General features: G+C 40.5%; 1 protein-coding gene across 1 annotated transcript in view; it reads left to right on the forward strand.

Moving 5' to 3' along the window:
- Positions 1-10738: 10738 nt before the first annotated feature.
- Positions 10739-16035, forward strand: part of LOC115825995 (ras-related protein Rab-37) — a 7168-nt gene continuing 1871 nt past the window's right edge. Inside the window, exons 1-4 of the mRNA XM_030789679.1 lie at positions 10739-10849; positions 12046-12156; positions 14827-14868; positions 15742-15808. Of these exons, the coding sequence (XP_030645539.1) occupies positions 10739-10849; positions 12046-12156; positions 14827-14868; positions 15742-15808 (331 nt within the window). The remainder of the gene's footprint in view (positions 10850-12045; positions 12157-14826; positions 14869-15741; positions 15809-16035) is intronic.

Consider the following 16035-nt stretch of genomic DNA (forward strand, 5'->3'; position numbering starts at 1 on the left):
AGAGGAGCTAAAAAAAAAAAATAAGGTCATCTCATTATTTTTGATTGATAGCTCTCTCTTTCCGTTCACTTATGTTTAATGTCTTAAATTCTGCTTGTGGACTTGCTGCACCACTGTTGCATGGGTCCATCACAAACAACTCATGCGACGTTTGAAGAAGAAACATCTAGCAAAAAGCGCGTCCTTCTGTGGACTGGATGGCTGCTGTTTCTGATGTTAGTAAACGTGCCCTCTTCCGTGAGAAGCTGTGACTTCAGTTGAATGTCACTTTAGTTTGAGCGCCCTTGTTTAGATGTTTACCCTCTTACTTGTCCATTACTGCAAATTCACAGGGGCTTTTTACCAAAGGACGTAGTAGGAATACACTGAAAGCCAGATCTTACACATACTTTTACTTGGGCAAATTTAGCTGCTGATTTTTTTTTTTTTAATGGAGGAAGGCAAGATGGACTAAGAAAAATGTCAAAAAAAAAAAACCATTTGTCAAACGGTTGACAGACATCCAGAACGAAAAGGGTGGCACAGGTTCTCCACCCCCTCCTCAGAGACCACCATATGCGTTGCACAACCAGTTCTTACAGTTATGAATTTGCTGGGGAGTTAACGCATGACATCAGGTGTAATAGTCGAGGAAACGGCCAGCAGGTCATGTGTGGGTGCAGGGTTGTGGAGTCGGTACACAAAGACTCCAACTCCGACTCCATGGCCCTGTGTGGATGTCTTAGAAGTGTGGTATGAAAGACATTGCCCTACAGAGTGGGGGATAAAGCTACAAAACATGTACTTAAGTGAAAGTACTCATCAAGTCTGGCCCCTTAACAGCTACCGCTGAGGCTGGGCTAGACTTACGATTTAGCCTCCTCTTCATCAATAAAGGTGTATTTTTAGGCTTCCCCTCCATCCTCTAGTTCTTTTTAAATGACAGTATGTTTCAAAGCAAATATGGCCTCTTTAAAGGAGACACACATAAAGTTTAATTAACCTTAATCCCTAACAGTGATGGCCAATGGTGAAAGACATCACAGGTCAGAAAATGAGGCCCCCAGCCTCACTGATGGATTACAGTGGAATCACTTCACAATGGATGTCTCCAAAAACTCCGTATTTACTACGTGGTAATTATTTATTAAGAACCAAGTGCATTTTAGCTGCTTCTGACCAAGTGTATGTTTTTACACTGTTTGCCTGTGCTGGGTGTGAAAATTAATCAGTAAACTCCAAGTGTTGCAAACCTAAATTCCAAGTTTTGAGAACCTGTAAAGTGCAATACAACAGTTTTAAAAGCTAGACTGCATTCATTGAAACAAACATGTAAATACAAATGGATTTGGGACATCGGACCTAAGGCAGGTTGGATTAATGTCTCGAAAACTGGGGGAAACCTGATGTAGTTCAAAATTATAACGGTTTTAAGTTCCATATGAATGGCCATAACTCTATATGTTTGCTTCCTTTTTTTTGGTACAGCTATTGTCACAATGAATTGAAGTGACCTTTTTTCCTCACACACTCGCTTCAGAGAAGCCTTTTGTTTTCGAACAAATTAGCAGAACAGTGTAAAATTGAGAGAATGATATTTTTGTATTTATATGCTTTGTGATTAAAGTATTATGTTCGCTTGTCAGTCATATTGAGAACGCTTCCTCTGCGTTCGTTTCACACGCCTCATTTTTCATTATCTGGCTCTCTCAGACTGTGACGAAAAGGAGTCGGTGAGACAGAAGTCTCTGATGCAGCTAAAAAGGCTTGGTCGTGGGCTGTGTTGTCCCTAAGCCTCTCTTTCGGAGAGGCGAGTGCGGTAAGATACCACAATACAGTGGTGTTGATGTACTGCTACATCGACTGATGGTACAATAAAGATGCTCAAACGCGGCACAAGGTTGTTTGTTCTTTTCTTGCATCCGGTGTTACCAAATGCCGTGACCCTGCCACGCCCTACTGAAGAGAGGCATTAAGCAATAAATGCAAGGCGGAAAATAGTAAAACACGACTTTTCCAAAGTATAGCTTGCAGAGTTGATATTAAAAATTATCACATATAAATTTTCGAGTACAGCGCGCCTACCACCAAACAAAACGGTCCCTATCCGTTGTACTTCATAAGGTAATGAAAACAGAGATCGTTTATCGTAATACTCTTGTTCACTGCCAGCTAGATTTATTACGAGTTATTTAACATAGCTTTGGTTATATACTGAATAATTTAAGATGAAAAAGAAAGTAACCTTAGGCCTGCACCGCTATCTCCCGTCAGCTCGAGGAGCGCCTATATGTGAGTAAGATTCCGTTGTACTATTTATTCTCAGTACTTATTACGGATGCGAACTCCTCAATGTTATCCAAAGATTACAACATAGGAACATTCAGTTCGTCGTAAAATATGCATGGTTGTTTGTTAAATGAAGGCCAGTCAAGGATAAATTAAAACGGTACATGCGCCCTTGCCTGTGAGCAGGCGGCGCTCTCCAGGGTGCTGATAACACATCCTCTTCAGTACGTCAAGCATGGCATCCCACCACAAGTGCTCCCACACCCACCTCTCAAAGTTCCAGCGGGATATACGTCTTTTTAAAAAATTTAATCGAAGCAGCGGAAACTCTCTCCAAGTGGCTGTAATTCCTGCCAAGAGAATCAGCAGCAATTGAGCAAGTTGAAAGAGAAGGCAGTATAAAACAAGGAGAGGGCGGTGTGACGGTGGCGGAGAGCGAGCTCGTGCGAGAGAGATAACAGTAGGGAGGGGAGGGGGGGAAAGTTGCCACGACTAACATCAAAGCTCGTTCATTCACCGCGACAATCACCTCACATGCACAGCGGCACGGGATGGATCACACTCCGGAATTTGAGACCGCTGAACAGAGCGAGGGGCTTTACCCTGACAGCGCCTACGGGTCGTCCGCCGTGGACACTGACACAGAGGACAGTCAGACTCACTCAACCAACACCCTCTGCTACGATGAGGATCTTACGCACAAGGTGATTTTTTTCTGTCAGTTTCAGATAAGTTTTTACACTCTAGATAGAGTGCAGCTATACACTCTTAGGTAACTTTACAAAGTTTAAATTGTATTCCCTGCACAAAATTAAAAAGTTGTTTTGTTTGTGTGTGTGTATGTGTTAGCATTACATAAATAACTGTTAAAGACTCATAAGAATCATCACTGAAAATTTCATCGAAATGACTTTTTCTTTTTCCTTGTTGTCAGAATACTACTTTTCTAAACTGATGTGTGTATACCTGTAGTATTTTAGACGAATTTGTGATAACGTTTGGTCAGAGTTTCTCAATGTCCATCTGTTTAGACATTGAAATGGGAGGCTGCTGTCCGTTCTCATTCACTTTCCTATTTCCTCCCACTGTGTCCTGAGTCAGCAGAGCTGCCATACTGTTTGGCAGGCCTAAGCAGTCTCAGAATGAAGAGCGTCATTACCGTAAAGGAGGACATTCTAAAATTCTCAATGAAGTTGCCATTGTAATGGTTGCTGAAGCTTCTATTAACCCCAGTGATTCTCAGCCAGTGATCCATTGGATACAACCTAAGGTTCCAAAGCTTCTTCAGTAGTATCCTTCTCTTTCATTTTATTTCTCCTAGCCTTGCGACAAATGCCAGGAAGCAGGAAGCTGACATAAGGGTTTTGTCTGTTGCCAAAAAAGAGAACCCTGGCATGGATATGAAAAGGTGCAGTCATGTGCCAACAGAGTGGGTTAAATGTGCAGTATTTCAGGGTGTCTGTCGGCAGGTGGGATTGTAGGAGTGTCTGAGTTGTGTTTCGGCAGCGTGTTGGATGACAGGCTGTGAGTCATTCTCTTAATCCTCAGCCGTGACTCTAATGGAGACGCACTGTGACTCATGCACATTGTTGCTCCCAGAGCCCTGTTCTTTTCTTTCTCTCTCTTGGGTTTAACGCACTTTCATACAGACACACACACACACACACACACACACTCACTCACACATACTCATCCATTCACACATCCAAGCATACTCACACTCACCCACCCACACACAGGCTCTCTCTCTCTCTCTCTCTCTCTCTCTCTCTCTCTCTCTCCCTCTCTCTCACTCACCCCTTCTCTCTCTCTCTCTCTCTCTCTCTCTCATTCACACTGCATACAGTAGCACTTTTCACTAGCCTGAAGACAGGCACTGTGTGCTTCTGAAACCACTGATCTGATAATATTACTCAATAAATCTTTATTATACACATCTTTGTTATACACTTGGCTCAGCAATTTTCCTCTTAACATCACCTCATTTTAACATTTCTTATGACAAGAAAATGATTTTTTACACATTGATTCATAACTGTTTAACTGTTTTCCAGCCCCATCTTAATGATTAATGTGGTTCTAAGAAAAAAAATGAGAAAAAAAATCTGTATTGATCCACATCTTCAACCAAAATGGTAAACATTAGAAAATAGTAAATATCTGGCTGAATATATGAGTATCAGAATATTTTTAACATTTTCCACAGCCCCTTCAATACAGCACATATATACAAACTGGATCAAATGGAACTATACAGCATTTCCTACCTTATTTAAGCATTAGTCTGTATTTTTGGATGTCTGGAGCCTATTGAAAAGCACTGTACTGGTGAACCGACAGTGCAGCTCTCTCATCCCAGATGTACAAAGACTCTTTTTTTTCCATTGAGCAAAATTACTTTGAATGATTAGGGATTTCCTTGGATTGACAGCCTGTTTGTCTGCTCTAGAAATGTGCTGAAGTTGGTGGTTTGTCTGTGTTGTGGTGGTAATGTGAAATTGGAGACCAGAAAAAATCTTAGGGATTGTGAAACAGCATCAGTAAGCAGTTTATAGTTAGGGAGAGATTCATTTTAGAGTCAGAAAGAAACAACCTGCAGCAGGGCACTAGACTCACCCACACTCTCTGTCTCCCTCTCTCTCTCTCTCTCTCTCTCTCTCTCTCACACACACACACACACACACACTCAACAGAATATTATTTCATTCAGCTGTGATGTGTAGCAAGAGTCATTTTACTCCCTTTACCTCCTCATCCGGTCCTTCCTAAGCGGATCTCCTCCTCTCTTCAGACTGAAAGCCAGCTCTAATGAGACATACATTTAAACCATTAACACAGTCCCATAGGCATGTTTCTGACAAAGGGTCATTTGCCTGTTAAATGATAGTGGTTCTTTTCTTTTTCCCTTGGAAATGTGTGGGAGTGGAAAGGACTGGATAGGGGGGGATCATTAGGAAAAATCAAACAGTGGATGTTTTTATCCATCTCAGAGAGAGGGAAAGAGAAAGAGAAATACACTGGTTTTGTTTTCTGAGCAGGAGAAAGATTTGCATAGCATTGCTACCTGAGTCCTCCAGAACAATGTTCTCTAGAGTCCAGGAAAATTCATTCATTTCAGACGATGTTCTGTACAATTTCCTGTTTTTTTTAGGTTGTCATAAATTATGCGTGTCGACCGATTCTTTTTCATTTGTACATTTCTTATAAGCATGTTTTTTCTATTACATTTATCTGTTTATTATGTGTTCATTAGTTGTTGTTTTTTAATTCAACAAACTGTATTCTCCTCAAACAGTATGTTCCCAGTCCCTACTTTGTGACATGTGCTGTTGTCAGATCTGCCTACGAATCAAACATTTTTTGGATTTATTGGTCATCACAGATATACAGAAACAAAACATTATATTTAACATTTTAACTGTTCTATGTTTTTTTTTTTCATGTAATGTCATACAATAGCCATTTCAGCATCAAGACCCATTTGGTTCCTTTGACCCATAGGACTAGCAGATCGAGGGTCGTGAGCAAATAAACAACATTAACAATGAAAAGGAAAAAACGCTTATGGCAAATGTCACAGAATAGCTTTTGTGTCATTTTTGAAAACTATGAGTTACAGTGACTCACCAAGTCAGCCAGGTCTTGTCTGCGTACGAAATCTCATTATTCTGAAAGAACACAGAGACCAAACGTTATTTTTAGCAAGACACAGTGGGGCTGGAGAAACCTACAGCTCACGTGGGCCCTGTGTTGATTTTTGTTTGATGGAATGTTATAATTATAAAACATCTGTGGGTTGGTTTGATTTCATGCAAATCCACGGAAAAGGGGAGATTTAATGGTCTTGCCATCGCAGGAGCGCTGATGTTACCACGGTAACCGTCTCTTGCTCTGCCCCCCCCCCCTCCTCAATCATTGTTTCGTGATCTCACCCTCATCTTCATCCAATCGTCTGTCCCAGAATAAGGTGAAGGATGAGGGGGTTTAAATTGAACAGGCTTATCAAAGTTGGATGAACCTGCCATGAAAAAGTAATGGAGTTTGTTTGTCTGTGAACGGTGGTGCTCTCTTGTCACCACAGAGGGCAGAAATTGCGTGTGGTTGGTATGAGTCATGTAAAAGAAAAAAAAAACACAAAAAACAAGAGTTAGACCAACTTACCTAACCATCTAAATTTATATAAATAGCATTTATGTCACTCCCATCTAAATTTATATAAATAGCATTTATGTCACTCCCATCTAAATGTATATAAATAGCATTTATGTCACTCTTTTGTGCTGTTTATTCATGGGTTACTCATCACTTTTACCTCAGCCGTTTCATTTTGTTTGTTCTCTCTTTGTGAATAATCTTTTGTACCAAATCCAGGTATTCTCTATTGTTCTTTGTTAAATTTGGATCTTCCTACCCGAGGATGTTCCTTTAATTGTCTCGACACATTAGACTACCCTGCTCTTTAAGATAAGGATCCAGCTCATAACCACACACAGTGCCTCAGGTCAAATAGAGGAACTTAAATGAAATGAATGGAGACTGCCAAACACAACATCAGTCTCCCTTGGTACTGATTGAGAGGAAAGAAATTAACTTGTTGTTCTGAGGGTAAATAGAACATGTATTTGATCTTGGCGGAGAGCAAGAGAGAGAGAGAGAGGGAGAGTGTGTGTATGTGTGTGTGTGTGTTTGTGAGTGTGTGAGTGTGAAAAGGAGTGAGATAAGCTGGAACAACATGGCTGCCAAAAGTTGATAACAGCCAGCTAAAGGAACCGAGCGTCAGCCGCCAGTGGTCAGATGTGCTTTGGACAGGATCACCATAGCAACAGGACCAGATGTCTACCATGCTCTGCACCCTGTTAAGATAACTCATGACCCTAAATGATAAGAAAATATGCCTGTTATTTCTGAAGCATTTCTCTGCAGCTCATCTGTTTGTATATGACTCACATTTAAATTTTGAATTTGTTGAAATGTTGAAATTTGAATTGAACACTGGTTTTCACCTCCGTACATTTAGATATACTCTCCTGCCAGTGATAGTTCCAGGCTTAATCCAACCCACTTAATCAGCCAATCAGGGTCCTGTTGAATCCTGAATACTGTATGGAAAATATTCTATGTGTTCTCAAATGCCCTTTTCTCATTCTTAGACTGTGACCCTTTTTGATGAAAGTAGACAGTGTGCACTTGCTATTGACAGTCAATATTCACTTTAAAAGCATGGTTCAGCTTGTAACTTCTTATTTTACTTCATATATGCATTCAAGGCCACAATGAATGTTTAAACCACAAAAGAGTGCACTCGGCTAACACAGCACTCAACTCACTTAAGAACAGAGATTCTTCATGCAGGGTTTTTCACTCTCTGTGAGTTCTTTAAAAAATTCTCAGGGTACATTTTGGAATTACTTTATGCTCCATTAACACCTATACCATCACAACCACTGTAGAGAGGATGGTTCTTGGTTTTTGAGGGCTTGCATAACTGTATTTACTCTATAGTGATTTTGGATAATCCATACTGAAAAACTCATAAACCTTAGTTAAATCAGGTAAGTGCAGGACTATGTCTTGCAGAATTCTCTCCAGGTTTAGAGACTGTGTATTAAGGGAAATATTCTTTCATTAGTTTTAGTGATGCAGTCAACTGTCACCGCCCAGGGGAGAGCATGTACCCCATTAATTCCTTTACTGGTACCATTTTGTCCCTATTTTCAGTCGTATGCTCTCTCCACGTTGTTGGACCATGTCTCAGACTCAGCTATGGATTACTGCACACTTTGTCTCGTTCGACGCACAAACAGGCAGCGCAAATGCATTCCTTTCATTGGTCTGTTTGTGTTTAAGTGGGGAGGAAGTGGCTTAAAGTTAAAGAAAAGAAATGGCTTCTTATTGGAAGGTCATGGGATAAATGACTTAGCATGGCAGGAGACAGGTTTAACTACAGACTGGAGAGTAGCTCGTTAAGATTTGTCACGCGTGGCTAACTGCCTCTATACCCTTGAGCAGGGCATCTAACCCTAAAATCACTTGTGGGGGTGTTCAAAGACAGAGACTGAAAGTCTATAAACAAAAAGACTATGGATGAGTGTAAGCTGAATTAACGTATGTATATGATTGACCTACAGTAAGGATGAGATGAAGTTTCGTTATGTGTGTTTTATAGACCATCCTGGTTGGGGACAGTGGAGTGGGGAAAACTTCTCTCCTGGTGCAGTTTGATCAAGGGAAGTTTATCCCTGGATCCTTCTCTGCCACGGTTGGCATTGGCTTTACGGTAAGAATAGAAAGTGAGTGTGTGTGTTTGTGTGTGTGTGTGTCAGATGTGCGTCTGTTTGTGCTCTTATTAAGTGTAAAGCCGTGTATGTTCGTTAGCACCCATTTGATTGGACAGAAGTCATCATGTCTGAGGTACAAGCACCATTTAGAGAGATTTTAACCTGAGCTCTATGTCTGATGCTTGAAATGTCAGTCATCTTCCATTTACTATCATAACATACTGCAGAGTATTTGTGTGTGTGTGTGTGTGTGTGTGTGTGTGTGTGTGTGTGCGCGCGTGTGTGTGTGTGTGTGCGCACGCTGTCTGATTGCAGTGATTACAGTAAGACGATAATGATCACAGTGATAGGGAAGCATCATGATGATAATGATTTCCACAGATGTCCAAGCTCAGAGGGGTTCCATTTGTTTGCTGGTTTTCTGGTTTGTTGTGTTGGAATTACATCAGAGGAAACTGTATCTAGCAATCCTCTCCAGTAAACCGGTCGCTTGTGTTCTCAATTCTAATGCATGGAACCAGCTCAACTGATTACTCCCTGGCAGTCCAAAAGCTAAGCCATAGAACTGGTGTGGAAGTTCCTGGCATCTGCGTCTATGGAGTTTGCTAGACAACTAACCACATTATCAATGAGTGTACATTTCTTGGGTGTCCTGATGGATCCCATGGCCTTTGCAACTTGGATGCTGAAACTGTTGAGTGGTTGTCGGCGGCAGAGTTTTGACACAAGATCAAGGGAGAGAAGAAGAAGAAAAAGAGAAAAATGTGAGTTCAGTTTGACTCTGTTGGTATTTAGAATTTCATGGCCATTTTTGACAGCCCAAAATAGAGAAAACTCGATTGACTTTGGTTCAAAATACAGATTTAAGAGTTAGTTTTACTGTGAGACTGTGACAATTTTACTGAGTGACTTCATATATTACACCTCATCTGTCGAAGTCAGGACCTCCACTCCTTGGTTTACTGGGACAGAGGTGAAGGAAAGAGAGTAGTCTAAAGCGCTGGTGTGGCTGCTGGTTAAGAGTGGTAGCCTTTGGTTGTTTATGAGTTTTTTTAAGAGTTGTCATTCCTCTTAGCGTATGCATTACGAGAAAACTGAACTCCATGAATTATATATAAACCTCTGTAGAAATCAATTAACATTAACGTCATTTATCCATGTAAGATTGATTCCCCGCGTGAACAGAAGAGGGAGACAAATCGTAATTACAAGATTTATGACCAATGGACCGTAGTGACGTACGTATTCGTTAGTGTAGAGAAAATCAATGGCTCATTTGTCACACAATTAGTTTTAAAAGGCGTTATGGGTGTTAGTTTGGCCAGAGCAAAACGCTGAATTAAGTAAGTAAACCGTGAGCTCAGTCACAGTGTGTTCACACTGTACTTATGTACTTAGATATCATGTTTCCTTCCTGTATCCGACCTTAACTGACGTTAGGGCTCAGGTTCAACAGTCTTGATATGAATTAATTGCCTACTTTCAGCTTGATCGAGAAATCAATTCAGCTCTTCAAAGAACACAGAAAAATCGAAACCTAGTGAAAGTGCCACATTTTTTTAAATTCGTTTTAAATGCGTTTCGCTGGGGTCTTACATTTGATGTTTTTGTTCAATAGAATGCACTCAACAGTTGCTTGTACTACGGTCGCTCTGCAACATTTGACATTTTCATTTTGACGGACTCCTCCTCCTCAATCAACGACAGGCTCACCGCCACCTGTGGTGAATGACTCACGCCAGTGCCTGTTGCATACGTGGTTTAGTTGACATTCGTTTTGAATCTACAAAACGCTTATCTTGTCTGTGTTGTTGTTGTGCTTATTATGAACATGCGTGAAAGTGGATAATGATTGCGGTAATGTTAGCTGTCGTTACGCGTCGGTGATGGATGGCAGTCGCGCTCCGGCACATTGGAGAAGTGCCTCTATTTTTTTGTTTGCTGACCCTCGCGGGTGCGCTTAACCTCTTAGGTCCCAAGGGACACCTGTCGAAGTTTGGCAAAGGACCGATTGGGCCACAAATCTTCCGTGCAAGCTCTTGGGTTTTTTTTTTTTCAGCGACGCTATGTGATGGCCGATGGGCACAGTGCATGTGGTTGCTGGAATTGAGTCACTGGTGTCTTGGGAAGAGCGTCGCGCGAGGGAGAGATCTGCTTATCTATACTGTCGATAATATTTATTTTAAAGAACCATGTCAATGAAAAAAGCGCCCGTATCAGCAAATGGCATTGACAATGGGACATCAAGAAACATGCTGGAAAGATGCGGTTCGGTCAATGAGTATTTTGATGTTTCCTTCAAGGTGTGTATGTTATTGTTGTTGCTGTTGCTGTTAGTATTATTACATTACAGACTACAGTTTTAAGACCTTGCACAATTTGTGCATCAGTTTTATATATCCGTTGTTACTTGTAGCGCGTGGGTTGTCTCTGACACTGTTAACACCAGACCCACTACTGAGATATCGCTTCATGAGACGTCAAAATCATAACGGCTTTAAGCATTTAGGTAGGATGCTTTAGCGTGTTATTTCTGGTGAGTTAAATGAGATCGAAGACGCCAGAATAGCAGACTAACCACAAAACCAAAGTTTGTAATTTCCTTATTTCCTTGTTTGAGTGGGCGCAACATAAGTTCACACCGAGATAGCGAACGAGGAAGACGTGTAGCATATTTGATATGCATTTCAGTAGTGACTCTGTATTTTTCTTGGGACATAGTAAATGTTTGCTTAGGGAGGGAGGTTAGGACCAATTAAGACTAAGACTAATACATCTTTAGGATTGGAGTTACAGGCAGTGGGTATTTCAAGAGGACTGGGAAAATATTTTTGAATACATGCTTTTGAAACACCGTGTTTCACTTTGTTGCAAGTAAGAAGTTTCTGTTGTATTTTTTTAGAGAGCCGTGGTAAAACACAACGTCCTAAAGAAAGGTGGCAATATGCCTCCATGCTAATTCGGGTGCAGGCAAAACAATGACTTCTTGAAGTTAGTCATCTGTTGCTGTTTGGAACTTTCAGGAGCTCAGAGCTGTGAAAGTCAACAGTGCCTACAACTGTGAGGTCATAGGTTTGAGTTGACAAAGACGTGGCTTAAAAATCCTAATGTGTGTATCCAGTAACACTTAAGCCATGCATTTCATATGGACACTATAGAGTTTATATAGTATATGATTGTAATACATAATTCAAAATAGAGCATGCTTGTTATTAGTTAACAAAGTCAGAACCAGGGAGGAAGCAAGGTCATGAAGGAAGTCACACAATCTAATCAAGAAACAACATGATGTTGCAAAATGGTTGATTGAATTTTTTCTTTTTTTTTTTGCTCACATTTCCTGTTTATTGCACAAGAGAGAATTCCATAACACCAAACAATGCAAGTTTGAGTTTAGACAATTGTCTCATACCTTTCTTGTCCAGCTGATCTAGTATTCTTGTATTTGAGTTGAACTTGATGATGGTCTAATTTTTCTCTTTGGCCTTGGTGCCCATAGGTGATGCTGCTGGGAGACTCAGCGGTGGGGAAGACATGTGTCCTTGTGCGATTTAAAGATGGTGCCTTTCTAGGAGGCAACTTCATAGCCACCGTGGGAATAGACTTTAGGGTGAGCCAGCAACAGACAGAGCTGGTTGACATGCAGTCTGGATGGATGAACACACACACACACACACACACACTTCATTAATCCATTCTCTCTCTTTCTCTCTCTCTCTCTCTTTCTGTCTCCATGTGTCTCTTAGACACACACAGTCTTACACGCACACGCACACACACAGAATATGATGCATTTATTCTGTTATCACACTCCGCAAGAAACGACATTAGCATATACTTAGCTGTTTTTCGCATTTTGTGAATTCATGTTTTCATCCTGAATCCCCAGAACTCACTGAAGTGTCACCCTTCAGTGGTGACAGCACAAAATGTGCTCACACTTTTGGCAAATCAGAGCATAGCTCCTTCATCTTCTCTCCACCGGCGCTGTGAAAAAGCTCAACTGATGCTCATTCACGTCTCAGCCTGCTGAAATGATTACTTTTGGTCTCTGGGGACTCTGATGTTTCGGAGTTGGATGAGCTTTTTATCCCCTTCCACTCTTTGTATGATTCCGAGTCCACGACAAAGGTCAGAAAAACAAGGCCTGTCTGTTTTGGCTCATTCGCTAAGTGAGACTGCCATCACACAGGAGATAAACAGATAAGGCCTTTCTTGTCTGGGTGAAATCCTCTTATCAAACATTGATATAATACAGTATCAAAATATGATACAATATCTACACACTGTAATACAGTATTGATACAGTATGACTTAGTATTCATGTAATATGATGGTGTTAGTAAAGAAAATCAGTATTGATCTGAAAAAAACAGGAATATGATGCACTCAGATTTAGTACTGATACAATTCAATGTGTTCTCAGTACAGTACTGATAAAATATGATAGGGTATTGGTTTATATTGTAACAGTACACCTGTTGAATGGGTCTTATCACAATCTGTTCTGACGGTCATTCTCATAATGTCTCGGTTCTGGTTTGAAAAGATGACAACGTGATTTATATTTGTTTCACACAAACTATCTCTGCATCATTGTCTCATGTGAGGTGTCACCTAATTTCTTGAGATGTGACAGTCTGTGCGGTTTTGAAACATGCATATCATCAGCTTTGTGTTGTTACAGTTGTACGAATCACATTTTTTACAGCCAAAGTGTCATGAGAAGTAAAGGTAGACTGCCTCCAGTCACATTCCTTCGTACAGGAAGATGCCACATAGGCAAGAATTTGCATACGCTATTCTATTGAAATTCGAGACTGCTTTACATTCTCAAGGACTCCCAGGCTGTTTGCCTTTGGCTTTCGTGGACTCACACTCTGCTTGGTAAAGGAGGAGGTAACGTGTACTTAATTTTGGAAGTGCGTACATATTACATGTTTGAGTTTGAGGGACATCTGAGGACCTTTTATTCATGATTTGACAATACATCATTATTTTTCTCCAGTCTGGGTCCAATACTGGTTTTACCAGGACATCTCCTACTGCATTTCCACATCTTATTCTATGACATTCTTTATTGATATGAATGGCAAAGCTGTGCATATTGTGTCCAGACTTGGTGGTCTATTTTAAGCAGACTTGCTTGTAGGAGACAGGCAGGGAGAGACCTGTCTGGTGAGGAGGAGAAAGGGGAAATTCATTATGTCTAATTGACGAGTTGGATCAAGTCCATTCTGGAACGGTTGAAAATTCAGATGTTGAGTTCTGTTGAAGTAGCTGACGACTCAGTAATCTGTTTTGCCTCCTCTCTAATTAAAATAAAACAAGCCTGAAAAGAATAGGGGTGTTTTGGAACTAGACAAGCAAGGTTTGCAGCTTAGTTGATGAATGACAAAGATGAAAAAGTGACTGAAAAAAGAACCCCCCCCCCCCCCCAACTCTGATCATTCTTCCCTCTCTGCGTCGCTGTGGTTCGCTGCGTCACTGTGGCGACTTTGATGGATCTTGTTTTTGTTTTTGCTTTTTAGAAAAAACATCACAGGTTACAATGATTTAATAATTCATTTCACTTATTTTAAATGCCCTGAAAATGGCTGTGCATATCAGTAGCAGGTGTATGTGTGTCTGTCTGTCTGTCTGTAGTGGGGAGAGAGAGAAAGAGAGAGAGAGAGAGAGAGAGAGAGAGAGAGAATGTGCGTCTGACTGTCTTTAGCAAGGAGAGAGAGAGCGAAAAAAGACTTTAATGACAGCTACCACATGCAATTCTGCCCGTCTTTCCAGAATCCATTTGTCTTGAACGTCTGAAACGTCTGAAAATTGTTCTGTCATGTTCATTTAATTCTGATGCGTTGAATTATCCGATAAGTGTCTTGTCTTTGCCTTGACTGTAGGTGAAATTCTGAATCATTCTGTTCAGAAAGGAAGTCACAGCAGACGTCAGCAGGAAACAAACTGAGTGTTAGGGCTTCTATTTTGATCGTCATCTTTACTTCAGTGTGTGATTAAGTCTAATTTGAGAGCCTCACTGCACAATAGAAAATGGCCCTCATTTTCAGCTGTTTCAGTTTGCTTGCACTCAGAGGGACGGTCTGTGTAATTTCCACTTTTCGTGTGAATACCGTATACTGTGTGGTGTTCCTTTTTTTTCCCCCACAAATATTGCAAAACATTTGTTGTTGCAGAATATTCTGTATTTACCAACATCAGAAAATGAGCTGTTTTTTTAATGTGGTATTCAAAATAACACTCTGTTGTCCTGTTTGTTTTGATTTCTCAGAACAAGGTGGTGACTGTAGACAACATGAAGGTTAAATTACAGGTTAGTAAAAAACGTTTAAACCTGTATACTATGTTAAAAAAAAAAATCCAAAAACGGAGCAGAACAAATGATATACACAAAGTGCAATAAAAGATGCAGTGAGAACAGCAAAACGGTGCTATAGAGTTGTGTTGACCTTGAGTGACGGAAAAGAAAGGTCAGAATTTTGACCGTTTTTCCATTGTGTCAAATGACTTAAGAACTACTTTTTAGCTTCCTCATAGTTTTGATACCATTTTGACTTCAGTTTCCTAATCCCCTATGCTGTGAAACATTTTTGAGCTTATTTGAATACCAAAATATTCTTTTCCTGTTGACTGCTCACAGTTTATCTGCTTGGAAGTGCAGCTTCATAACATTTTTGAAATAGTCCTCCTAAAATAACATAGGCTTTTAAGAAGCGTTTGGTGACCTCTAAATCTAATAGGGAATTCAAATCAATCAGGATTTTGTCTGTAATAACTGCTAAGTTTATCCAGTTGTGGATAGTGTACTGGAGTGTGAACTGTCTACAGTTCAACACAGGACTATGAGTGAAAATGAAACATTCTTCATTCAGAGCCGCTCGCTGAGAAAAGTACTTGATTCCAAAATAACACCAGACTTTGCAAACAACAGACAGCAAATCTGTTTCTTTCAGTCACAGTCTCACAAACTTCCTACACTACTACCACAAACCCCTAGAGGTTTTGTGACACCAACCCCCCCCAATTGAAACCCCCTGCATTTATGTGTTAATGATTAAACAAATTCAGATTGTTAAGCGTTGATTACATGCCTGTGTGTATGGTACTGTTGTGTTTCAGTCATTAAGTGAGTAAATGTCAATTGTAAACACACTGGCTGACACTCTCCACTGTTCTTTTCTCGTAGATTTGGGACACAGCTGGACAGGAGCGATTCCGCAGTGTTACTCATGCGTATTACAGAGACGCCCAAGGTAACATTGTGAAATTAATCATCTGTCACGCTTTCTTCCTTTAACTGTTGTGTCCTTGGCAGGATGTAAACAACTAAATTGTTTGTATTTAATTCTTGGGGCCAAACACAAATAACCAAATTACAAAAGATAACAAATAACTATTTATGGTTTCTTACCCAGTTAAAAATAGACTGTCAGGGCAAATGATGTCATTTTGCAGTGAAATCATAAAAGAATGGATTTTA

This window comes from Chanos chanos, chromosome 13 (genome assembly GCF_902362185.1).
Source record: "Chanos chanos chromosome 13, fChaCha1.1, whole genome shotgun sequence".
Lineage (NCBI taxonomy): Eukaryota > Metazoa > Chordata > Actinopteri > Gonorynchiformes > Chanidae > Chanos > Chanos chanos.